Source organism: Trichomycterus rosablanca, chromosome 3 (genome assembly GCF_030014385.1).
Source record: "Trichomycterus rosablanca isolate fTriRos1 chromosome 3, fTriRos1.hap1, whole genome shotgun sequence".
Lineage (NCBI taxonomy): Eukaryota > Metazoa > Chordata > Actinopteri > Siluriformes > Trichomycteridae > Trichomycterus > Trichomycterus rosablanca.
The window spans coordinates 54,008,547-54,033,925 of NC_085990.1; the positions used below are offsets into that span (position 1 = coordinate 54,008,547).

The following is a 25,379-nucleotide window of genomic DNA, read 5'->3' on the forward strand; positions in this document are numbered from 1 at the left end:
CGAGATCCCACAGTGGACTGGTGTACTGTCCGGGTGTCTCTGCATTGTGACCAGATGAACACAATAATAAACATGAAAATGTAATGAAATGATATTTGTTATTGATCAGTACAAAGTTAAAATGTCGGGTGTTTAGATGTAAAGTCGGTTTTTCCTCACTGTATATAAATGTCATATAAACGTCATTATGTTCTTAATTCACCTCCTTTTAGTTTTAGTAAATCTGGTATGGACAATTGACTTTCATTAAAAACTAACATTACAAAATAAAAGTTTATAGTTTAATGAACTTAAATATAAAGAAATAGCTGAACACTGTAGTAAAACTGCTCCTTACTCGCTCTAATGAACCTATTCAAACTATGTTTACATCATAGATACAGAAAATCATCAGCTTTATTTACATATTCTAACTAAATAAAATAGAACAATCCTTACAATCATGTTAGCTTTAGTTTAGCTTATAGCTTATCTTTAATCATAGAACTGATCACCAAACTCAGTAAGTCATTCCTGAATAAAATCTTCACATTTAAACTCTAAGTGACACATTAAAGATGTTTCCTCTAATGCAGGAGTAAAATTTATTCATTCTGGTACAAGAGTGAATCTGGAACTGCCGTCTACATCCGACCAGTCAGTCTCTCTTATTAACACCAGTTTCATTACATAGCAACAGAGAGAAAACAGCGTCTACAATCAACCTACAATCAGATCTAAACCTGCTGTAATAACTGTACTACTGTTTATAACTCAACATTTATTCACTATTATTCATTTCTACTGTTATTGATAAGAGAACTAACTATACAGAGAGGGGCGATTCAGATCAAGTTCATTTTTATAAATCCTTTACTTTTATAATACAAATCAATTCTCCAGCATGACAGAATAAAATGAAGGTTACTTTACATACTCAATAAAAAAACACTAGCATTACAGCGTTACATATTGAATTTACTGTGAAGAGTAAATAAAACCAACAAACAGCTCGTAGTGCAGCTGTAAAAGAATCAGATTAGTATGTTCTCCAGAACATTTCCTACTCTCATATTTCTAGGTTATGTAAGACAAGCTGCTGCATTAGTATTTATTTAATGTAATAATGATAAAAATATACTGTAACTGTAGAACATTTATCAGAATCACATTATTGGCCGGGTACACTTCATCTCTGGCTTGGTAAAGATCCAGCCTGTCTCCAACCTGCAGCTCCAGCAACACTCAAACACATCCTGGTGGGTTCCAAGAACAGCTTAACTCAAGGTAGATCCACCTGACACCATAACCAAGTGCTGAGGAGCTCGGCCTTAGCACTCGAGCAAAAGAGAGTTACAACCAGTGCCGCCCCCCTTAATGTCCAGACTACCTTCCCACAGTTCACATCCTTTAGGAAGAGGAAAACCAGCAGACTTATGTACACTGAGCATAGCCAGGGACTGGGAACTGCATGTGGACCTGAGCCAAAGACTCTTTCCATCTAAGATTGCAGTTACTGGACAGACCGTCACTAGAAGATTGAAGGGATGTGGAGCTTCTGATCTCGGTTCTGCCCATGGTGGAGCTTCAGCTTTCCAATGAAGGAAACATTTCATCTGGATACGAGCTGCAACACACGGGCTGGAGGACTTTGTTACCGTATACTGCAGATAGAGAGAAAGAGAAACAAACATGAACAATAAAAATGTGCTTTTTTAAATGAAAACAAATCCAGAACAATCACTTTATACAACACACAGAGCTGCTGTACAGACCTGCTTCAGATCTACTGGTAATGAAGAACATTTTATCTGTTTTAAAGGAACAAAACCAAAGTCCTAGAGATCTGAACCCATACAGCTGATACTTGTACACAGCGCTCCTGTATATTTTATCATCTTTTAAAATGTGTAATATGAGATTTATTTCCTCCTTATTTGCTGTTTTTGTGCTGTTTTACATGGAGACACAAACACATGAGCAGAATGCAGCACTGAATCAGACTGAGAACGTCAGATCAGGAGTTTACCTGCTATTATTCTTTTATTACACATTTTACACCCCAGATTATTCTGATTTCATTCATCTTTCCTCTTGTGATGATGGAACCAGTTGTACTGACTGGGATGTTGAAGGTGTTTGTCGTGGCTCTGTAGCTTTTTTACTGAAGTTTAGTTTCATTATTTAGTTCCTGAGAATTTCAGGAAGCTCCTTCACCTTCATCATGATGATGATACTCACTGTGTGAAATATTTCCACAACGTCTTATAGAATGAAACCAGGTGAAGTTTGTACCAGAACAGTTTAATATTTTAACATTATTATCTAGAAACGTTCATGTAATCTTTATATTTATACATGTTAATATAGGGTGTGAATACTTTCTCCTCTGCCATGGGAGGAACTCAGTTTAATGTAACAGGAACTACGTGGTTGTAAAATGTTTAGAATCCTCTGTTATAATGAAACAGGAAGTCAGTAACTCACCGTAGATACTCCAGTTTACAGTGAGGATCCTTCTGTAGATCAGTGAGAAGCTTCACTCCTGATTCTCCTGGATTATTGTGGCCCAGACACAGTTCTTTCAGGAGTGATGAGGAGTTTGATCTCAGAGCTGAAGCCAGAGATATAAAACCTTCATCTGTAATACTGCAGTCCACCAACCTGCAGAGAGAACAAGAACTCATCACTATTACATCACATCATACACACACACTCATCACAATTACATCTCTCTCTCTCTCTCTCTCTCTCTCTCTCTCTCTCTCTCTCTCTCTCTCTCTCTCTCACACACACAACTCATCACAATTACATCTCAGCATACACACTCACACATTCTCTCACACACACTGTTCTGGTGGAGTTTGCATGTTCTCCCTGTGTCTGTTTCCTCCTGGTGCTCCGGTTTTCATCTCACAGTACAAAGACTAAGTGAGACGAACTGCAGATACAAAACTGTGTTTGACATTAAACTGATGCATCATGGGCAGTGGTGTAAAGTAATAAAGTAATAATACTTGGTTACAGTACTTTACAAGTAGTTTTTGGAGTATCTGTACTTTACTGGAGTACAAAAATTTTCGGAAAGTTGTACTTTTACTCCGATATATTTGCAGTATGTAAATTCGTTACTCGTTACTACAAAATAAAACGAGCTAAATGATGTGAGATGTGTGACAGACTGAGAGCAGGTTTGGTGAATCTGTGCTTGTAAGTTGGATCAGCGGTTAAACACTTTAATGCGCAGGCAGGGGCGTAGCACCAAATTCTGGGCCTTATGCACAAGCAGTGCCCATGGGCCCACCCTCACCCCAGTCTCTGTCTTTAAAACACAACCCCCCACACACCCCCACCCCCATTGTAAGCAAGAGGTTCACAAAGCTGAGCAGTTAACAATGCTATCCAACAACAAGGGCTTGCAACCTGTCTAGTTATCTAACCACACATTAATCTAAAATAGCCTAATCACACAAGACTTCACATTCTGTTTTATTTGCAGAATGATTAAAAGCTATAACTGAAGAGAACAGCTTTTTATCAAGTAGCCTATTTATTACATAATAAAAAACAAATGCCATTTCAGATTTCCACATTATTTAAAAAAAAGTCTTTATTTTTTTATTATTAGCATTAACATTGTTCAGATATCTAGCTACCGATTACATTCAAACCACAATTATAACATTGCACTAAAGTTGTTTGTAATTAATTTAGTGTCCATAATTTTTAAAAACGTACCTACCGACAAATATTTCCTCAGATAACACCTGTATTACAGAGGAGAGATTCACGGTGCTAAGTAAAATGCACGTCTTTAACCCTTTAGCGGTCTCAACAAAAACTCGATGATTTCTTAGCTGCTGACTTCAAGTTGACAAGTTAGAAAATGTGTTTTCTTAAATAAAAATACCAATATTTTTGAGTTTAACACATGCCAATCAGGGAGTGGATCTGGCCCAAAAAAGATTCTTTAAATACTGTTACGGGTGTGCTGAGAGGGAAGACCCAAGAGCAGAGAATAACTTAAAAGTGATCTTTATTTAAAAATTAATAAACAGAAATAAACAAAGAACAGAAGCCAATGAACAGAAAAACAATTCGGGAACCCCGAACAAAGCCGACGACGTCTTGGCGAACTGAAAAATAAACAGAGAAAGTAAAAACCCAAAAACGGGAAAAAACGCGAGTCGTGAACCCTGGTCGCTCACTCGCGGAGATTACACGGACACAGCTCGCTGCTGCGAGGCTTAAAAGAGGATAAGACTCAGGCGCCTATGAGGGGGCGCCGAGCGTTACGAGCTCGGGGAAAAAACCACCGAGGCTTAAAGGAAACGTGAAAGTAAAGAGCTGGGCTGACCAAGAGCCCGGACGGCACTGTCACCAGCGAGAGACTGGGAAGCGGCCGGTACAAAAAACGAAAAGAAACTAACGAAGCCCGGTTTCAAACCCGGATCGCTCCGGGGAGAGCGCGGCTCGCTTAGGCGGAGCCAAAGGCGCTACAGGAAAGCCGGGGCATTGCAAGGGCTCAAAGCGCTGCTGCGCGAAGCTGGCGGCGCTAGCATTAGCCGGGGGCTAACCGGCTGAAACAGAGGAGACGCTGGCAAAGGAACCGCAGCGCAGGGGCTGCACAAAATCGCACCAGTCTAAAAACACTAGGTCTAGTTACCTCGGCCTTTCGACCTAACCACCCTACCACCGTACGGTGCCAGGGGAACCACCCTAGACTAACAAAGAAAAAGGCTGGTGCGATGCAGCCAAAAATCAGGTTACTAAACAAACGGTGCAACGCCGGTAAGCGGGCAACGCCCACTTATACAGTGATCGCGCAGGTGCCGGTCGTCGCACTAATCAGCGGGTTTCTCTATTAGAAGCCACACTGCTCTTTGTTCTGTAAGATCTGCGATGCTGAGGACAGGTGGTAAGTCCATCAGACGCCGCAGACCCCCTAACAGGACCCCCCCTCTAGGGACAGCACCCGAGGTCCCAAGACCCGCAGACCGGTTCCTACGGAACTCGCGGATCAGTTCGGGGTCCAGGATCTGTCGAGCCGGTACCCACGAACGTTCCTCGGGGCCGTAACCTTCCCAATCCACCAGGTATTGGGTGCTACCCTGCACTCTCCTGCTATCCAGGAGGCGGCGGACCGTGAATGCAGGGGCACCCTGGATGATACGAGGGGCGGGAGGTTGTGGGGGGGTAAAGCTCCCCCGCTCGCGAACGGGCGCAGTTGGGAGACATGAAAGGTTGGGTGTGCCTTCATCCTGGGAGGCAACTCCAACCTATATGTCACCGGGTTGATCCGTCTGACTACTTTAAACAGGCCAATGTACTTTGGTGCCAACTTGTGTGTGGTACCTTTGATGGGGAGATCCCTCGTCGATAAGAGGACACGTTGGCCTGGCCGGAACGTCAGAGCCGGCTGTCGCCTGCGGTCGGCATTGCCAACTTGATGGCCAAAAGCTCCTTGTCTCCTACCGGGTAATTACGCTCGGCAGGAGTCAAACGGTGGGAGAAGAAGGCGCAGGGGTGGAGCTTCTTCTCTGGGCCCACTCTCTGGTACAATACTGCCCCTACTCCGATGTCCGAGGCGTCCACTTCAACTACGAAGGCTTCCTCGGGGTCAGGTAACTGCAAGACCGGAGCAGTCGTTAAGAGAGATTTAAGCCTGTTAAAGGCTTGTTGGGCCTGCACCGTCCACTTGAACGGACCCTTGCCCGTCAGGACCGTCAAAGGAGCGGCGACCGTGCTAAAGTTCCGAATGAACCGCCTAAAAAAGTTTGCAAAGCCCAGAAATCTTTGCACTTGGCGTACGGAACTGGTAGTTGGCCAATCCTCCACTGCTTTAGTTTTAGCCGGGTCCATCTGCAGGGTGCCCTGAGAAATTATAAACCCCAAAAAGGAGATTGATGGGGCGTGAAACACGGATTTCTCCAGCTTGACAAACAAATAGTGGTCGAGCAAAAGCTGGAGAACCCGACGGACATGCCTGACATGTTCTTCGATGGATCGGCTAAAGATCAGGATATCGTCTAGGTAGACATAGACGTATCGGTCAAGGGCCTCCCGTAAGGCCTCATTGATAAAGCGTTGGAAGACCGCGGGGGCATTCATTAGCCCAAAGGGCATCACCAGATATTCATAGTGCCCCGTGGGCGTAATGAACGCAGTCTTCCACTCATCCCCTCGCCGGATACGGATCAAGTTATACGCGCTGCGTAGATCCAGCTTCGTAAAAATGGAAGCCCGCTGAAGAGCTTCAAAAGCTGTGGCCATCAGCGGCAGCGGGTAACGATCCTTAACCGTTATAGCGTTAAGACCTCGATAATCGATACAGGGGCGCAGGGTCCCAACCTTCTTTCCCACAAAGAAGAATCCCGCCCCAGCTGGGGAGGTCGAGGGTCGGATGAACCCCTGATCGAGCGCCCCCCTGACATACTCCTCCATGGCGATCCTCTCTGGTCCCGACAGGGAGAAGAGGCGCCCCCTAGGAGAAGTGCCAGGAAGCAGATTGATGGCGCAATCAAAAGGTCTGTGTGGGGGTAAGTCACGCGCCCGGGACTTACTAAATACCTCCTTGTAGGTCATGGTAAACAGGGGGCACCCGGGTCAAATCAGGGGCCGCCTCTAAGGACGCTGTTGGGGCCGATGACAAGCTTGCTGGCAACAGGCAAGCATCTTGGCACCGCATACCCCACGCAAAGATTGACCCGGTTTGCCAGTCGATCTGGGGGTTGTGCTTCTTAAGCCATGAGTGCCCCAGTACCACTAAGAGCTGGGGAACCTGAGTCACTAAAAAGGTGACCCGTTCCTCATGACTCCCCAAATGCATCGTGAGAGGACACGTTTGATGCGTAATTGGACTCCCGGCCACTGCCCGGTCGTCCACGGCGTGAACGTGAGGGCCCTCCGTGAGGGCCCTCTCGTGCCTCCCCAAAGCGACCCCCTGATGTCGGAGGAAATCGGCCATGGGTGGCGTCTCTGCTGGGTCCATGGTGGTCGCAGCTTACTGTTACGGGTGTGCTGAGAGGGAAGACCCAAGAGCAGAGAATAACTTAAAAGTGATCTTTATTTAAAAATTAATAAACAGAAATAAACAAAGAACAGAAGCCAATGAACAGAAAAACAATTCGGGAACCCCGAACAAAGCCGACGACGTCTTGGCGAACTGAAAAATAAACAGAGAAAGTAAAAACCCAAAAACGGGAAAAAACGCGAGTCGTGAACCCTGGTCGCTCACTCGCGGAGATTACACGGACACAGCTCGCTGCGGCGAGGCTTAAAAGAGGATAAGACTCAGGCGCCTATGAGGGGGCGCCGAGCGTTACGAGCTCGGGGAAAAAACCACCGAGGCTTAAAGGAAACGTGAAAGTAAAGAGCTGGGCTGACCAAGAGCCCGGACGGCACTGTCACCAGCGAGAGACTGGGAAGCGGCCGGTACAAAAAACGAAAAGAAACTAACGAAGCCCGGTTTCAAACCCGGATCGCTCCGGGGAGAGCGCGGCTCGCTTAGGCGGAGCCAAAGGCGCTACAGGAAAGCCGGGGCATTGCAAGGGCTCAAAGCGCTGCTGCGCGAAGCTGGCGGCGCTAGCATTAGCCGGAGGCTAACCGGCTGAAACAGAGGAGACGCTGGCAAAGGAACCGCAGCGCAGGGGCTGCACAAAATCGCACCAGTCTAAAAACACTAGGTCTAGTTACCTCGGCCTTTCGACCTAACCACCCTACCACCGTACGGTGCCAGGGGAACCACCCTAGACTAACAAAGAAAAAGGCTGGTGCGATGCAGCCAAAAATCAGGTTACTAAACAAACGGTGCAACGCCGGTAAGCGGGCAACGCCCACTTATACAGTGATCGCACAGGTGCCGGTCGTCGCACTAATCAGCGGGTTTCTCTATTAGAAGCCACACTGCTCTTTGTTCTGTAAGATCTGCGATGCTGAGGACAGGTGGTAAGTCCATCAGACGCCGCAGACCCCCTAACAAATACAGCTTATTTTTACCCAAATATTTTGATGAACTAATTGTTGAACAGATTATTAAATGGTTAAAAGTCCCACGTTTTGTTAAACTATATTGCCAAAAGTATTCGCTCGCCTGCCTTCACACGCTTATGAACTTGAGTTCATCCTAAAAAACTTACCATATAGAAGTACTTTGTAGTTCAGACTGTAGTCCATCTGTTTCTCTACATACTTTTTAACCTGCTTTCACCCCCACAGGACCACCACAGAGCAGGTATTATTTATGTGGTGGATGATTCTCAGCACTGCAGTAACACTGACATGGTGGTGGTGTGTTAGTGTGTGTTGTGCTGGTATGAGTTTTGTATGGGTATGAGTAGGAGTTTTTGAACACCTCACTGTAACTGCTGGACTGAGAATAGTCCACCAACCAAAAATATCCAGCCAACAGCGCCCCGTGAGCAGCGTCCTGTGACCACTGAAGGTCTAGTACAGGGGTGGAAAAACTTTTCGGCTCAAGGGCCACACTGGGTTTTAAATATTGACAGACGGGCCGGGTGGGTGCGGGGGTGGGGGTTTTGAACGAATATAAATTCACATTTAAACCTTTATTTTCGTGATTAAAGGATGAATTTTTGAATATAAATGAAGCGCCAGACTCATCCTCAACATGCGTGAATGTGATTTTTTTTAATGAATTTTTTATTATTTTTATTTTTGTTTCTACTTGGTGTATCGCCGTCTAAACAAAACCAATTCAGCCTTTAAAGCACTTTCAGCATAATTTAATGGTTTATGTGTAATGTTATGTTAAACCAGCCAAGTGGTTTGATCATGCTGGGGTGATAGTAGGGTTGCCAACCGTCCCGTAAAATATGGAATCCTTCCTTATTTGGAAATGCTGCGTTCTGTATGGGAGAGAAATGCAGCAGATTAGACTGAGACAGGGTGATATGTATGAAACAGAAGGAAACTGCTGCTACCATGGGAATTAAAAAGCGTTTGGTTATTATTCTAAGTAGCACGGCGTGTGTGCGCAGGTTATATCAGCATAATAACCTGTTTACTATACCGCTGTTTGAGTAGTGCAGTGGGCAGAGTGCGTCGCTCAAGTTTTTCTGCCACAGGTTCGATTCCGGCTTATGGATTATGTGAAAATGTTGTTGCACTGTTGTTACATGATTACATAATGTTATTTATGGATGTTGTTTTGCCTAAAACATGGTTCTGGTTTATTATAATAAAGAATAAAAATAATAAATGTTAAACAGACGAATCAATGTTCCTATCTAGTGGAAACATTTAAAATGTGAGTTTAGTTCAGGAAAAAGATGAAACATTTCTGTAAATCAGTTCTGTAAATACTCAGCGGGCCGGATAAAACAGCCTAACGGGCCGTAGTTTGCCCACCACTGGTCTAGAAGATGAGCGACTCAAACAGCAGCAATAGATGAGCGATCGACTCTGACTTTACATCTACAAGGTGGACCGACTAGGTAGGAGTGTCTAATAGAGTGGACAGTGAGTGGGCACGGTGTTTAAAATCTCCAGCAGCGCTGCTGTGTCTGATCCACTCATACCAGCACAACACACACTAACACACCACCACCATGTCAGTGTCACTGCAGTGCTGAGAATAGGGTGGCCAGATTCATAGTAACAAAAAGGAGGACATTACACCAAAAAGACGGACGTCATATTAGGAACAGGGGGACATGCTACTGCAACACACAGAATGAATCCAGAACCCATATAACAGAGTTTTTGACCAATTTAAGCAAGAATTCTATAACAAATGACTGTTTTACTCACTAAATGTCTACTTTTTATATTTAAGTCCGTTCCTCGCTGCCTCAAAAGTTTACTTTTTGGCATTTTCACCACGTTCCTGATGATGAGAGCTGAGTCTGTCTCAGGTAGCGGTGAGGTGTTTACAGACAGAGCGGGCGGGACAAATTCAACCACCCAATCACAGACTAGCATTTAGAGGGTGGACCTTCTCCGATTGGCCAGTGGTAGCTCTATAAGGAGTAAAATGAGGCTGTTAAACCAATGAAATACAAAGCATTTGTTTTAAAATGTACCTGAGCCAATGGCAAATAATATTAATCAAAAATGAAACCAGTTCACTCCAAAAGGAGGATTTTTAAGTGTCCGTCCTAGCGTTGCGTGAATGGTGGACTGGCAGCTGAAAAGCCGGACTGTCCGGCCTAAAACCGGACGTCTGGCCACCCTAGCTGAGAATGATCCACCACCTAAATAATACCTGCTCTGTGGTGGTCCTGTGGGGGTGAAAGCAGGTTAAAAAGTATGTACAGAAACAGATGGACTACAGTCAGTACTTGTAGAACTACAAAGTGCTTTTATATGGTAAGTTTTTCAGGATGAACTCAAAGTCATATGCGTGTGAAAGCAGGCGATACTTTTGGCAATATAGCGTACCTATTACCTGAATGTACTAGCCAAATCAAAAAATGATTATACACTAACAATTATACACCACTGATCATGGGTAGCCTGTAATCATAACCTGTCATAAATGTAAACAAAGTGTAAAATGTGACCTAAAATATAAAAGCCTGAATTTAACTTTTTTATCTCCAGTTGAGTGTGTGTGTGTGTTATAATCTCACCCCAGTATCTCCAGTTTACAGTGTGTGTGTGTGTGTGTGTGTGTGTGTGTGTGTGTGTGTGTTATATTCTTACCCCAGTATCTCCAGTTTACAGTGTGTGTGTGTGTGTGTGTTATATTCTTACCCCAGTATCTCCAGTTTACAGTGTGTGTGTGTGTGTGTGTGTGTTATATTCTTACCCCAGTATCTCCAGTTTACAGTGTGTGTGTGTGTGTGTGTGTGTGTTATAATCTCACCCCCAGGATCTCCAGTTTACAGTGTGTGTGTGTTATAATCTCACCCCAGTATCTCCAGTTTACAGTGTGTGAGTGTGTGTGTGTGTGTGTGTTATAATCTCACCCCAGTATCTCCAGTTTACAGTGTGTGTGTATGTGTGTGTGTGTGTGTGTGTTATAATCTCACCCCCAGTATCTCCGGTTTACAGTGTGTGTGTGTGTTATAATCTAACCCCAGTATCTCCAGTTTACAGTGTGTGTGTGTGTGTGTGTGTTATAATCTCACCCCAGTATCTCCAGTTTACAGTGTGTGTGTGTGTGTGTGTTATAATCTCACCCCCAGTATCTCCAGTTTACAGTGTGTGTGTGTGTGTGTTATAATCTAACCCCAGTATCTCCAGTTTACAGTGTGTGTGTGTGTGTGTGTGTGTGTTATAATCTCACCCCCAGTATCTCCAGTTTACAGTGTGTGTGTGTGTGTGTGTGTTACAATCTTACCCCAGTATCTCCAGTTTACAGTGTGTGTGTGTGTTATAAACTAACCCCAGTATCTCCAGTTTACAGTGTGTGTGTGTGTGTGTGTGTGTGTTATAATCTCACCCCCAGGATCTCCAGTTTACAGTGTGTGTGTGTGTGTGTTATAATCTCACCCCAGTATCTCCAGTTTACAGTGTGTGAGTGTGTGTGTGTGTGTTATAATCTCACCCCAGTATCTCCAGTTTACAGTGTGTGTGTGTGTGTGTGTGTTATAATCTCACCCCAGTATCTCCAGTTTACAGTGTGTGTGTGTGTGTTATAATCTCACCCCCAGTATCTCCAGTTTACAGTGTGTGTGTGTGTGTTTGTGTGTTATAATCTCACCTCAGTATCTCCAGTTTACAGTGTGTGTGTGTGTGTGTGTGTGTGTGTGTTATAATCTCACCCCAGTATATCCAGTTTACAGTGTGTGTGTGTGTGTGTGTGTGTTATAATCTCACCCCAGTATCTCCAGTTTACAGTGTGTGTGTGTGTGTGTGTGTGTGTGTTATAATCTCACCCCAGTATCTCCAGTTTACAGTGTGTGTGTGTGTGTGTGTGTGTGTGTGTGTGTTATAATCTCACCCCAGTATATCCAGTTTACAGTGTGTGTGTGTGTGTGTTATAATCTCACCCCAGTATATCCAGTTTACAGTGTGTGTGTGTGTGTGTGTTATAATCTCACCCCAGTATCTCCAGTTTACAGTGTGTGTGTGTGTGTGTGTGTGTGTGTTATAATCTCACCCCAGTATCTCCAGTTTACAGTGTGTGTGTGTGTGTGTGTGTTATAATCTCACCCCAGTATCTCCAGTTTACAGTGTGTGTGTGTGTGTGTGTTATAATCTCACCCCAGTATATCCAGTTTACAGTGTGTGTGTGTGTGTGTGTGTGTGTGTGTTATAATCTCACCCCAGTATCTCCAGTTTACAGTGTGTGTGTGTGTGTGTGTTATAATCTCACCCCAGTATATCCAGTTTACAGTGTGTGTGTGTGTGTGTGTGTGTGTGTGTGTGTGTGTGTGTGTGTGTGTGTTATAATCTCACTCCAGTATCTCCAGTGTACAGTGTGGATTCTTCAGTGCAGCAGAGAGCAGCTTCACTCCTGAATCCTGCAGCTTATTGTAACTCAGGTTCAGATCTCTCAGATTGGAGGAGTTTGAACTGAGAACTGAGGACAGAGCTGCACAACTTTCATCTGTTAGAGAACAACATTCCAACCTGAGAAAGAAAAGATGAAACATCAGATTATTCACACAGAGAGAGAGAGAGAGAGAGAGAGAGAGAGAGCGAAATGGGAGAACCTGTTGAACTAACAACCATTTCTGCAGCACTTAATAAATCAAGCCAGGACCGGGTGTGTCGCCCCGTCTCCACGGCCAGGTCGTGTGCACTCAGTCTGTACCTAGTCAGGGTGTTTCTTAATTTAGGGTCGGATACTGTGCTCAGATAATCTGCTGCACTGTAGTGTCTGTTTAGGGCCAAATAACAAATAACAACAAATAATAACAAATAATAAATAACTGCATTTTACTCTGAGTTTTAGTTTCAGTTTCCCAATAATTCAGGTATTTAGTTCTGAGTTTTTGTGTAATTTGGTTTATTCTAATTGGGTTTGCAGATTTCTCCTGTTCCTGAGTCTTTATAGTGTATCGGTGTGTGTTAGTGGTGTATCGATGTGTGTTAGTGGTGTATCTGTGTGTGTTAGTGGTGTATCTGTGTGTGTTAGTGGTGAATCTGTGTGTTAGTGGTGTATCAGTGTGTGTTAGTGGTGTATCTGTGTGTTAGTGGTGTATCAGTGTGTGTTAGTGGTGTATCTGTGTGTGTTAGTGTGTGTTAGTGGTGTATCTGTGTGTGTTAGTGGTGTATCTGTGTGTGTTAGTGGTGTATCTGTGTGAGTTAGTGGTGTATCTGTGTATGTTAGTGGTGTATGGGTGTGTGTTAGTGATGTATCTGTGTGTGTTAGTGGTGTATCTGTGTGTGTTAGTGGTGTCTGTGTGTGTTAGTGGTGTATCAGTGTGTGTTAGTGGTGTATCTGTGTGTGTTAGTGGTGTATTGGTGTGTGTTCGTGTGTGTTAGTGGTGTATCTGTGTGTGTTAGTGGTGTATCTGTGTGTGTTAGTGGTGTATCTGTGTGTTAGTGGTGTATCAGTGTGTGTTAGTGGTGTATCACTGTGTGTTAGTGGTGTATCAGTGTGTGTTAGTGGTGTATCTGTGTGTGTTAGTGGTGTATCAGTGTGTGTTAGTGGTGTATCAGTGTGTGTTAGTGGTGTATCAGTGTGTGTTAGTGGTGTATCTGTGTGTGTTAGTGGTGTATCAGTGTGTGTTAGTGGTGTATGGGTGTGTGTTAGTGGTGTATCGGTGTGTGTTAGTGGTGTATCTGTGTGTGTTAGTGGTGTATCTGTGTGTTAGTGGTGTATCTGTGTGTTAGTGGTGTATCAGTGTGTGTTAGTGGTGTATCTGTGTGTTAGTGGTGTATCAGTGTGTGTTAGTGGTGTATCTGTGTGTGTTAGTGGTGTATCTGTGTGTGTTAGTGGTGAATCTGTGTGTTAGTGGTGTATCAGTGTGTGTTAGTGGTGTATCTGTGTGTTAGTGGTGTATCAGTGTGTGTTAGTGGTGTATCTGTGTGTGTTAGTGTGTGTTAGTGGTGTATCTGTGTGTGTTAGTGGTGTATCTGTGTGAGTTAGTGGTGTATCTGTGTATGTTAGTGGTGTATGGGTGTGTGTTAGTGATGTATCTGTGTGTGTTAGTGGTGTATCTGTGTGTGTTAGTGGTGTCTGTGTGTGTTAGTGGTGTATCAGTGTGTGTTAGTGGTGTATTGGTGTGTGTTCGTGTGTGTTAGTGGTGTATCTGTGTGTGTTAGTGGTGTATCTGTGTGTGTTAGTGGTGTATCTGTGTGTGTTAGTGGTGTATCTGTGTGTGTTAGTGGTGTATCAGTGTGTGTTAGTGGTGTATCAGTGTGTGTTAGTGGTGTATGGGTGTGTGTTAGTGGTGTATCAGTGTGTGTTAGTGGTGTATCTGTGTGTGTTAGTGGTGTATCTGTGTGTGTTAGTGGTGTATTGGTGTGTGTTCGTGTGTGTTAGTGGTGTATCTGTGTGTGTTAGTGGTGTATCTGTGTGTGTTAGTGGTGTATCAGTGTGTGTTAGTGGTGTATGGGTGTGTGTTAGTGGTGTATCAGTGTGTGTTAGTGGTGTATCTGTGTGTGTTAGTGGTGTATCTGTGTGTTAGTGGTGTATCTGTGTGTTAGTGGTGTATCAGTGTGTGTTAGTGGTGTATCTGTGTGTTAGTGGTGTATCAGTGTGTGTTAGTGGTGTATCTGTGTGTTAGTGGTGTATCAGTGTGTGTTAGTGGTATATCTGTGTGTGTTAGTGTGTGTTAGTGGTGTATCTGTGTGTGTTAGTGGTGTATCTGTGTGTGTTAGTGGTGTATCAGTGTGTGTTAGTGGTGTATCAGTGTGTGTTAGTGGTGTATCTGTGTGTGTTAGTGGTGTATCGGTGTGTGTTAGTGGTGTATCTGTGTGTGTTAGTGGTGTATCGGTGTGTGTTAGTGGTGTATCTGTGTGTGTTAGTGGTGTATCTGTGTGTGTTAGTGGTGTATCTGTGTGTGTTAGTAGTGTATCGGTGTGTGTTAGTGGTGTATCGGTGTGTGTTAGTGGTGTATCTGTGTGTGTTAGTGGTGTATCAGTGTGTGTTAGTGGTGTATCGATGTGTGTTAGTGGTGTATCTGTGTGTGTTAGTGGTGTATCTGTGTATGTTAGTGGTGTATGGGTGTGTGTTAGTGGTGTGTTAGTGGTGTATCTGTGTGTGTTAGTGGTGTCTGTGTGTGTTAGTGGTGTATCTGTGTGTGTTAGTGGTGTATCGATGTGTGTTAGTGGTGTATCTGTGTGTGTTAGTGGTGTATCGATGTGTGTTAGTGGTGTATGGGTGTGTGTTAGTGGTGTGTTAGTGGTGTGTTAGTGGTGTATCTGTGTGTTAGTGGTGTATCTGTGTGTGTTAGTGGTGTATCTGTGTATGTTAGTGGTGTATGGGTGTGTGTTAGTGGTGTATCTGTGTGTGTTAGTGGTGTCTGTGTGTGTTAGTGGTGTATCTGTGTGTGTTAGTGGTGTCTGTGTGTGTTAGTGGTGAATCTGTGTGTTAGTGGTGTATCAGTGTGTGTTAGTGGTGTATCTGTGTGTTAGTGGTGTATCAGTGTGTGTTAGTGGTGTATCTGTGTGTGTTAGTGGTGTATCTGTGTGTTAGTGGTGTATCAGTGTGTGTTAGTGGTGTATCTGTGTGTGTTAGTGGTGTATCTGTGTGTGTTAGTGGTGTATCTGTGTGTGTTAGTGGTGTATCTGTGTGTGTTAGTGGTGTATCTGTGTGTGTTAGTGGTGTATCTGTGTGTGTTAGTGGTGTATCTGTGTGTGTTAGTGGTGTATCAGTGTGTGTTAGTGGTGTATCTGTGTGTGTTAGTGGTGTATCTGTGTGTTAGTGGTGTATCAGTGTGTGTTAGTGGTGTATCTGTGTGTGTTAGTGGTGTATGGGTGTGTGTGTTAGTGGTGTATCTGTGTGTGTTAGTGGTGTATCTGTGTGTGTTAGTGGTGTATCTGTGTGTTAGTGGTGTATCAGTGTGTGTTAGTGGTGTATCAGTGTGTGTTAGTGGTGTATCAGTGTGTGTTAGTGGTGTATCTGTGTGTGTTAGTGGTGTATCTGTGTGTTAGTGGTGTATCAGTGTGTGTTAGTGGTGTATCTGTGTGTTAGTGGTGTATCAGTGTGTGTTAGTGGTGTATCTGTGTGTTAGTGGTGTATCAGTGTGTGTTAGTGGTATATCTGTGTGTGTTAGTGGTGTATCTGTGTGTTAGTGGTGTATCAGTGTGTGTTAGTGGTGTATCAGTGTGTGTTAGTGGTGTATCTGTGTGTGTTAGTGGTGTATCAGTGTGTGTTAGTGGTGTATCTGTGTGTGTTAGTGGTGTATCTGTGTGTGTTAGTGGTGTATCTGTGTGTGTTAGTGGTGTATCAGTGTGTGTTAGTGGTGTATCAGTGTGTGTTAGTGGTGTATCTGTGTGTTAGTGGTGTATCTGTGTGTTAGTGGTGTATCAGTGTGTGTTAGTGGTGTATCTGTGTGTGTTAGTGGTGTATCAGTGTGTGTTAGTGGTGTATCTGTGTGTGTTAGTGGTGTATCAGTGTGTGTTAGTGGTGTATCGGTGTATGTTAGTGGTGTATCTGTGTGTGTTAGTGGTGTATCAGTGTGTGTTAGTGGTGTATCTGTGTGTGTTAGTGGTGTATCTGTGTGTGTTAGTGGTGTATCTGTGTGTGTTAGTGGTGAATCTGTGTGTTAGTGGTGTATCAGTGTGTGTTAGTGGTGTATCTGTGTGTTAGTGGTGTATCAGTGTGTGTTAGTGGTGTATCGGTGTGTGTTCGTGTGTGTTAGTGGTGTATCTGTGTGTGTTAGTGGTGTATCTGTGTGTGTTAGTGGTGTATCTGTGTGTGTTAGTGGTGTATCTGTGTGTGTTAGTGGTGTATCTGTGTGTGTTAGTGGTGTATCTGTGTGTGTTAGTGGTGTATCAGTGTGTGTTAGTGGTGTATCTGTGTGTTAGTGGTGTATCTGTGTGTGTTAGTGGTGTATCAGTGTGTGTTAGTGGTGTATCTGTGTGTTAGTGGTGTATCAGTGTGTGTTAGTGGTGTATCTGTGTGTTAGTGGTGTATCTGTGTGTGTTAGTGGTGTATCAGTGTGTGTTAGTGGTGTATCTCTGTGTGTTAGTGGTGTATCTGTGTGTGTTAGTGGTGTATCTGTGTGTGTTAGTGGTGTATCAGTGTGTGTTAGTGGTGTATCTCTGTGTGTTAGTGGTGTATCTGTGTGTGTTAGTGGTGTATGGGTGTGTGTTACTGGTGTATCTGTGTGTGTTAGTGGTGTATCTGTGTGTTAGTGGTGTATCTGTGTGTGTTAGTGGTGTATCAGTGTGTGTTAGTGGTGTATCTGTGTGTGTTAGTGGTGTATCTGTGTGTGTTAGTGGTGTATCTGTGTGTGTTAGTGGTGTATCAGTGTGTTAGTGGTGTATCTGTGTGTGTTAGTGGTGTATCAGTGTGTGTTAGTGGTGTATCAGTGTGTGTTAGTGGTGTATCTGTGTGTTAGTGGTGTATCTGTGTGTGTTAGTGGTGTATCAGTGTGTGTTAGTGGTGTATCTGTGTGTGTTAGTGGTGTATCTGTGTGTGTTAGTGGTGTATCAGTGTGTGTTACTGGTGTATCTGTGTGTGTTAGTGGTGTGTTGGTGTGTGTTAGTGGTGTATCTGTGTGTGTTAGTGGTGTGTTGGTGTGTGTTAGTGGTGTATCTGTGTGTGTTAGTGGTGTGTTGGTGTGTGTTAGTGGTGTGTCTGTGTGTTAGTGGTGTTGTGTGTTGGTGTGTGTTGGTGTGTGTTAGTGGTGTTTGTTTGTTGTGTGTTGGTGTGTGTTAGTTGTGTGTTGGTGTGTATTGGTGGTGTGTGTTAGTGTGTGTTGGTGGTGTGTGTGTGTTCGTGGTGTGTTGGTGTGTGTTGGTTGTGTGTCTGTGCACCTTTAGGATGCTTTTACAGAACTCTGTGTGCAGGGTCTCTAATGGATGTTTGTCCCAATTATGGAATTGATGTTGTGTAAGCGAACCCCAAACTTCACTGCCATATAGAGCAATCGCTTCAATTATTGATTCAAAACTTTTAAGCCAGATTCTAATCAGAATTTCCACGAATGTTTGTGGTTTTATGGCGTCGACGCCCTGCGAGCTTTTTCTCTCAGTTCATTTACTGCCGGGTTAAAGTTTCCTGTGGAACTGATGTTCAGTCCGAGGTAAGTATAATCTTTAGTGTGCTCAATTTCATGGTGTCCTAATTTAAATGTGTGTTTGGTTCCCTGAGATCTGGCTCTTTTCTGGAAGGTCATAATTTTGGTCTTTTTGAGGTTGACGGTCAGGGCCCAGGTCTGACAGTACTGCTGCAGCAGGTCCAGTTTGTGCTGGAGACCCTGAGCGCTGGGGGACAGCAGGACCAGATCATCTGCATACAGCAGGAGTTTAATCTCGGAGTCGTGTAGAGTGAGACCGGGCGTGGCTGAGTGCTCTAACATGGAGGCCAATTCATTAATATAGATGTTAAATAGAGTTGGACTTAAACAGCAGCCCTGTCTCACTCCACGCTCCTGAGAGATGAGATGTTTCTCTTACTGCCAATTCTTATTCTGCACAGGTGTTCTAATCTCCAGTTTACAGTGTGTGTGTGTGTGTGTGTGTGTGTGTGTGTGTGTGTGTGTGTGTTATAATCTCACCCCAGTATCTCCAATGTACAGTGTGTGTGTGTGTGTGTGTGTGTGTGTGTGTTATAATCTCACCCCAGTATCTCCAGTCTCCAGTTCACAGTGTGTGTGTGTGTGTGTGTGTTATAATCTCACCCCAGTATCTCCAGTTCAGTGTGTGTGTGTGTGTGTTATAATCTCACCCCAGTATCTCCAGTTTACAGTGTGTGTGTGTGTTATAATCTCACCCCAGTATCTCCAGTTTACAGTGTGTGTGTGTGTGTTATAATCTCACCCCAGTATCTCCAGTTTACAGTGTGTGTGTGTGTTATAATCTCACCCCAGTATCTCCAGTTTACAGTGTGTGTGTGTTATAATCTCACCCCAGTATCTCCAGTTTACAGTGTGTGTGTTATAATCTCACCTCAGTATCTCCAGTTTACAGTGTGTGTGTGTGTGTGTGTGTGTGTGTGTTATAATCTCACCCTAGTATCTCCAGTTTACAGTGTGTGTGTGTGTGTGTGTGTGTGTGTTATAATCTCACCTCAGTATCTCCAGTTTACAGTGTGTGTGTGTGTGTGTGTGTGTGTGTTATAATCTCACCCCAGTATCTCCAGTTTACAGTGTGTGTGTGTTATAATCTCACCCCAGTATCTCCAGTTTACAGTGTGTGTGTGTTATAATCTCACCTCAGTATCTCCAGTTTACAGTGTGTGTGTGTGTGTGTGTGTGTGTGTGTTATAATCTCACCCTAGTATCTCCAGTTTACAGTGTGTGTGTGTGTTATAATCTCACCCCAGTATCTCCAGTTTACAGTGTGTGTGTGTTATAATCTCACCCCAGTATCTCCAGTTTACAGTGTGTGTGTGTGTTATAATCTCACCCCAGTATCTCCAGTTTACAGTGTGTGTGTGTTATAATCTCACCCCAGTATCTCCAGTTTACAGTGTGTGTGTGTGTTATAATCTCACCCCAGTATCTCCAGTTTACAGTGTGTGTGTGTGTGTGTGTGTGTTATAATCTCACCCCAGTATCTCCAGTTTACAGTGTGTGTGTGTGTGTGTGTTATAATCTCACCCCAGTATCTCCAGTTTACAGTGTGTGTGTGTGTGTGTGTGTTATAATCTCACCCCAGTATCTTCAATGTACAGTGTGTGTGTGTGTGTGTGTGTGTGTGTGTGTGTGTGTTATAATCTCACCCCAGTATCTCCAGTTTACAGTGTGTGTGTGTGTGTGTGTGTGTTATAATCTCACCCCAGTATCTTCAATGTACAGTGTGTGTGTGTGTGTGTGTGTGTGTGTGTGTGTGTGTTATAATCTCACCCCAGTATCTCCAGTCTCCAGTTCACAGTGTGTGTGTGTGTGTTATAATCTCACCCCAGTATCTCCAGTTTACAGTGTGTGTGTGTGTGATAATCTCACCCCAGTATCTCCAGTTTACAGTGTGTGTGTATGTGTGTGTTATAATCTCACCCCAGTATCTCCAGTTTACAGTGTGTGTTATAATCTCACCCCAGTATCTCCAGTTTACAGTGTGTGTGTGTGTTATAATCTCACCCCAGTATCTCCAGTTTACAGTGTGTGTGTGTGTGTGTTATAATCTCACCACAGTATCTCCAGTTTAGTGTGTGTGTGTGTGTGTGTGTGTTATAATCTCACCCCAGTATCTCCAGTTTACAGTGTGTGTGTGTGTGTGTGTGTGTTATAATCTCACCCCAGTATCTCCAGTTTACAGTGTGTGTGTGTGTGTGTGTTATAATCTCACCCCAGTATCTCCAGTTTACAGTGTGTGTGTGTGTTATAATCTCACCCCAGTATCTCCAGTTTACAGTGTGTGTGTATGTGTGTTATAATCTCACCCCAGTATCTCCAATGTACAGTGTGTGTGTGTGTGTGATAATCTCACCCCAGTATCTCCAGTTTACAGTGTGTGTGTGTTATAATCTCACCCCAGTATCTCCAGTTTACAGTGTGTGTGTGTGTGTTATAATCTCACCCCAGTATCTCCAGTTTACAGTGTGTGTGTGTGTTATAATCTCACCCCAGTATCTCCAGTTTACAGTGTGTGTGTGTGTGTTATAATCTCACCCCAGTATCTCCAGTTTAGTGTGTGTGTGTGTGTGTTATAATCTCACCCCAGTATCTCCAGTTTACAGTGTGTGTGTGTGTTATAATCTCACCCCAGTATCTCCAGTTTACAGTGTGTGTGTGTGTTATAATCTCACCCCAGTATCTCCAGTTCACAGTGTGTGTGTGTGTGTGTGTGTGTGTGTGTGTGTGTGTGTTATAATCTCACTCCAGTATCTCCAGTGTACAGTGTGGATTCTTCAGTGCAGCAGAGAGCAGCTTCACTCCTGAATCCTGCAGGTTATTGTAACTCAGGTTCAGATCTCTCAGATTGGAGGAGTTTGAACTGAGAACTGAGGACAGAGCTGCACAACTTTCATCTGTTAGATGACAAGAATCCAACCTGAGAAAGAAAAGATGAAACATCAGATTATTGGAAGTTGAACGTGTAAATAAAAACTGTTGATGATGTTTTTGTTTTAACAGATTAATTCATCAGTTGTTTTTTTTTGGATTTTTTTATATCTTACATGATGAATGAACTGCTCTACTGTTCCAGTCTGATCACTAACAAGTTGTAATTAATTTGTCTTAAATGGCAGTTTTTAAATAAAGAAAAACAGATATTTGTGATATTTGAGCTACAAGTTTAATGTTGGAGCGTCCGGTGACGCCTATTAAAAAAAAAGAGGTTTTTAAAGCAAATAAGGTAAAATCGTAACAACTGCTCCATCTTGTTGAATTTGGGGCGTGGCAGAGAAAGCAGACAGAAGTAATCGCTCGTAGCTGTAACTTAATCCAAAGAAAAACGTTCTTTTAATGAAAGAGTAAAAGAGGAAATAAATATTTAACACTGTACAGTTGAGGACGGTTTAGTTACAGACGATGACGTGTTTTTTAAAGCTGAGTGACTTTTACACGAGACGGAACACAGTAACACACACACACACACACACACACACTCAACACAACCCCACACTGTACTGACCAACACCACACTCGTCTTTTAGTCTCGTGCACTTGATTATTTGAAGTTAGAAAATGTTCTGTGTGTTTATATGAAATGTATTTATTACACTGGATTTGATCTGTACTGTGTATATTGGGATGTTTGTACTGTGTATATTGGGATGTTTGTACTGTGTATATTGGGATGTTTGTACTGTGTATATTGGGATGTTTGTACTGTGTATATTGGGATGTTTGTACTGTGTATATTGGGATGTTTGCACTGTGTATATTGGGATGTTTGTACTGTGTATATTGGGATGTTTGTACTGTGTATATTGGGATGTTTGTACTGTGTATATTGGGATGTTTGTACTGTGTATATTGGGATGTTTGCACTGTGTATATTGGGATGTTTGTACTGTGTATATTGGGATGTTTGTACTGTGTATATTGGGATGTTTGTATATTGGGATGTTTGTATATTGGGATGTTTGTACTGTGTATATTGGGATGTTTGCACTGTGTATATTGGGATGTTTGTACCGTGTATATTGGGATGTTTGCACTGTGTATATTGGGATGTTTGTACCGTGTATATTGGGATGTTTGCACTGTGTATATTGGGATGTTTGTACTGTGTATATTGGGATGTTTGTACTGTGTATATTGGGATGTTTGCACTGTGTATATTGGGATGTTTGTACTGTGTATATTGGGATGTTTGTACTGTGTATATTGGGATGTTTGCACTGTGTATATTGGGATGTTTGTACCGTGTATATTGGGATGTTTGTACCGTGTATATTGGGATGTTTGCACTGTGTATATTGGGATGTTTGTACTGTGTATATTGGGATGTTTGCACCGTGTATATTGGGATGTTTGCACTGTGTATATTGGGATGTTTGTACTGTGTATATTGGGATGTTTGTACCGTGTATATTGGGATGTTTGCACTGTGTATATTGGGATGTTTGTACTGTGTATATTGGGATGTTTGTACTGTGTATATTGGGATGTTTGTACTGTGTATATTGGGATGTTTGCACTGTGTATATTGGGATGTTTGTACTGTGTATATTGGGATGTTTGTACTGTGTATATTGGGATGTTTGTACTGTGTATATTGGGATGTTTGTACTGTGTATATTGGGATGTTTGCACTGTGTATATTGGGATGTTTGTACTGTGTATATTGGGATGTTTGTACTGTGTATATTGGGATGTTTGTATATTGGGATGTTTGTATATTGGGATGTTTGTACTGTGTATATTGGGATGTTTGCACTGTGTATATTGGGATGTTTGTACCGTGTATATTGGGATGTTTGCACTGTGTATATTGGGATGTTTGTACCGTGTATATTGGGATGTTTGCACTGTGTATATTGGGATGTTTGTACTGTGTATATTGGGATGTTTGTACTGTGTATATTGGGATGTTTGCACTGTGTATATTGGGATGTTTGTACTGTGTATATTGGGATGTTTGTACTGTGTATATTGGGATGTTTGCACTGTGTATATTGGGATGTTTGTACCGTGTATATTGGGATGTTTGTACCGTGTATATTGGGATGTTTGCACTGTGTATATTGGGATGTTTGTACTGTGTATATTGGGATGTTTGCACCGTGTATATTGGGATGTTTGCACTGTGTATATTGGGATGTTTGTACTGTGTATATTGGGATGTTTGTACCGTGTATATTGGGATGTTTGCACTGTGTATATTGGGATGTTTGTACTGTGTATATTGGGATGTTTGTACTGTGTATATTGGGATGTTTGTACTGTGTATATTGGGATGTTTGCACTGTGTATATTGGGATGTTTGCACTGTGTATATTGGGATGTTTGTACCGTGTATATTGGGATGTTTGTACTGTGTATATTGGGATGTTTGTATATTGGGATGTTTGAACCGTGTATATTGGGATGTTTGTACTGTGTATATTGGGATGTTTGTACTGTGTATATTGGGATGTTTGTATATTGGGATGTTTGAACCGTGTATATTGGGATGTTTGTACCGTGTATATTGGGATGTTTGTACTGTGTATATTGGGATGTTTGTACTGTGTATATTGGGATGTTTGTACCGTGTATATTGGGATGTTTGTACCGTGTATATTGGGATGTTTGTACTGTGTATATTGGGATGTTTGTATATTGGGATGTTTGTACTGTGTATATTGGGATGTTTGTACTGTGTATATTGGGATGTTTGTACTGTGTATATTGGGATGTTTGTATATTGGGATGTTTGTACCGTGTATATTGGGATGTTTGTACTGTGTATATTGGGATGTTTGCACTGTGTATATTGGGATGTTTGTACTGTGTATATTGGGATGTTTGTATATTGGGATGTTTGTATATTGGGATGTTTGTACTGTGTATATTGGGATGTTTGTACTGTGTATATTGGGATGTTTGTACCGTGTATATTGGGATGTTTGTACTGTGTATATTGGGATGTTTGCACTGTGTATATTGGGATGTTTGTATATTGGGATGTTTGAACCGTGTATATTGGGATGTTTGTACTGTGTATATTGGGATGTTTGTACTGTGTATATTGGGATGTTTGTACTGTGTATATTGGGATGTTTGTACTGTGTATATTGGGATGTTTGTACTGTGTATATTGGGATGTTTGCACTGTGTATATTGGGATGTTTGTACTGTGTATATTGGGATGTTTGTATATTGGGATGTTTGAACCGTGTATATTGGGATGTTTGCACTGTGTATATTGGGATGTTTGTACTGTGTATATTGGGATGTTTGTATATTGGGATGTTTGAACCGTGTATATTGGGATGTTTGTACTGTGTATATTGGGATGTTTGTACTGTGTATATTGGGATGTTTGTATATTGGGATGTTTGAACCGTGTATATTGGGATGTTTGCACTGTGTATATTGGGATGTTTGTACTGTGTATATTGGGATGTTTGTATATTGGGATGTTTGAACCGTGTATATTGGGATGTTTGCACTGTGTATATTGGGATGTTTGTACTGTGTATATTGGGATGTTTGTATATTGGGATGTTTGAACCGTGTATATTGGGATGTTTGTACTGTGTATATTGGGATGTTTGTACTGTGTATATTGGGATGTTTGTACTGTGTATATTGGGATGTTTGTACTGTGTATATTGGGATGTTTGTACTGTGTATATTGGGATGTTTGTATATTGGGATGTTTGTATATTGGGATGTTTGTACTGTGTATATTGGGATGTTTGTACTGTGTATATTGGGATGTTTGTACTGTGTATATTGGGATGTTTGTACTGTGTATATTGGGATGTTTGTACTGTGTATATTGGGATGTTTGTATATTGGGATGTTTGTACTGTGTATATTAGGATGTTTGTACTGTGTATATTGGGATGTTTGTACTGTGTATATTGGGATGTTTGCACTGTGTATATTGGGATGTTTGTACTGTGTATATTGGGATGTTTGTACTGTGTATATTGGGATGTTTGTATATTGGGATGTTTGTACTGTGTATATTGGGATGTTTGCACTGTGTATATTGGGATGTTTGCACTGTGTATATTGGGATGTTTGTATATTGGGATGTTTGTATATTGGGATGTTTGTACTGTGTATATTGGGATGTTTGTACTGTGTATATTGGGATGTTTGTATATTGGGATGTTTGTACTGTGTATATTGGGATGTTTGTACTGTGTATATTGGGATGTTTGTACTGTGTATATTAGGATGTTTGTACTGTGTATATTGGGATGTTTGTACTGTGTATATTGGGATGTTTGCACTGTGTATATTGGGATGTTTGTACTGTGT

The 25,379-nt window shown here is 42.5% G+C and overlaps 1 protein-coding gene across 2 annotated transcripts in view; it reads right to left on the minus strand.

The window, feature by feature from the left end:
• Positions 1-447: 447 nt before the first annotated feature.
• Positions 448-25,379, minus strand: part of LOC134309984 (NACHT, LRR and PYD domains-containing protein 3-like) — an 88,276-nt gene continuing 63,344 nt past the window's right edge. The window contains exons 8-11 of one of the 2 annotated variants that reach the window (XM_062991491.1): positions 20,830-21,003; positions 12,346-12,519; positions 2,467-2,643; positions 448-1,643 (exon numbers count right to left, since the gene is read on the minus strand). In XM_062991491.1, the coding sequence (XP_062847561.1) occupies positions 1,634-1,643; positions 2,467-2,643; positions 12,346-12,519; positions 20,830-21,003 (535 nt within the window). In that variant the 3' untranslated portion in view covers positions 448-1,633. Of the gene's footprint in view, positions 1,644-2,466; positions 2,644-12,345; positions 12,520-20,829; positions 21,004-25,379 lie in introns of those variants that run through there. The other variant, XM_062991492.1, reaches the window with a different exon arrangement.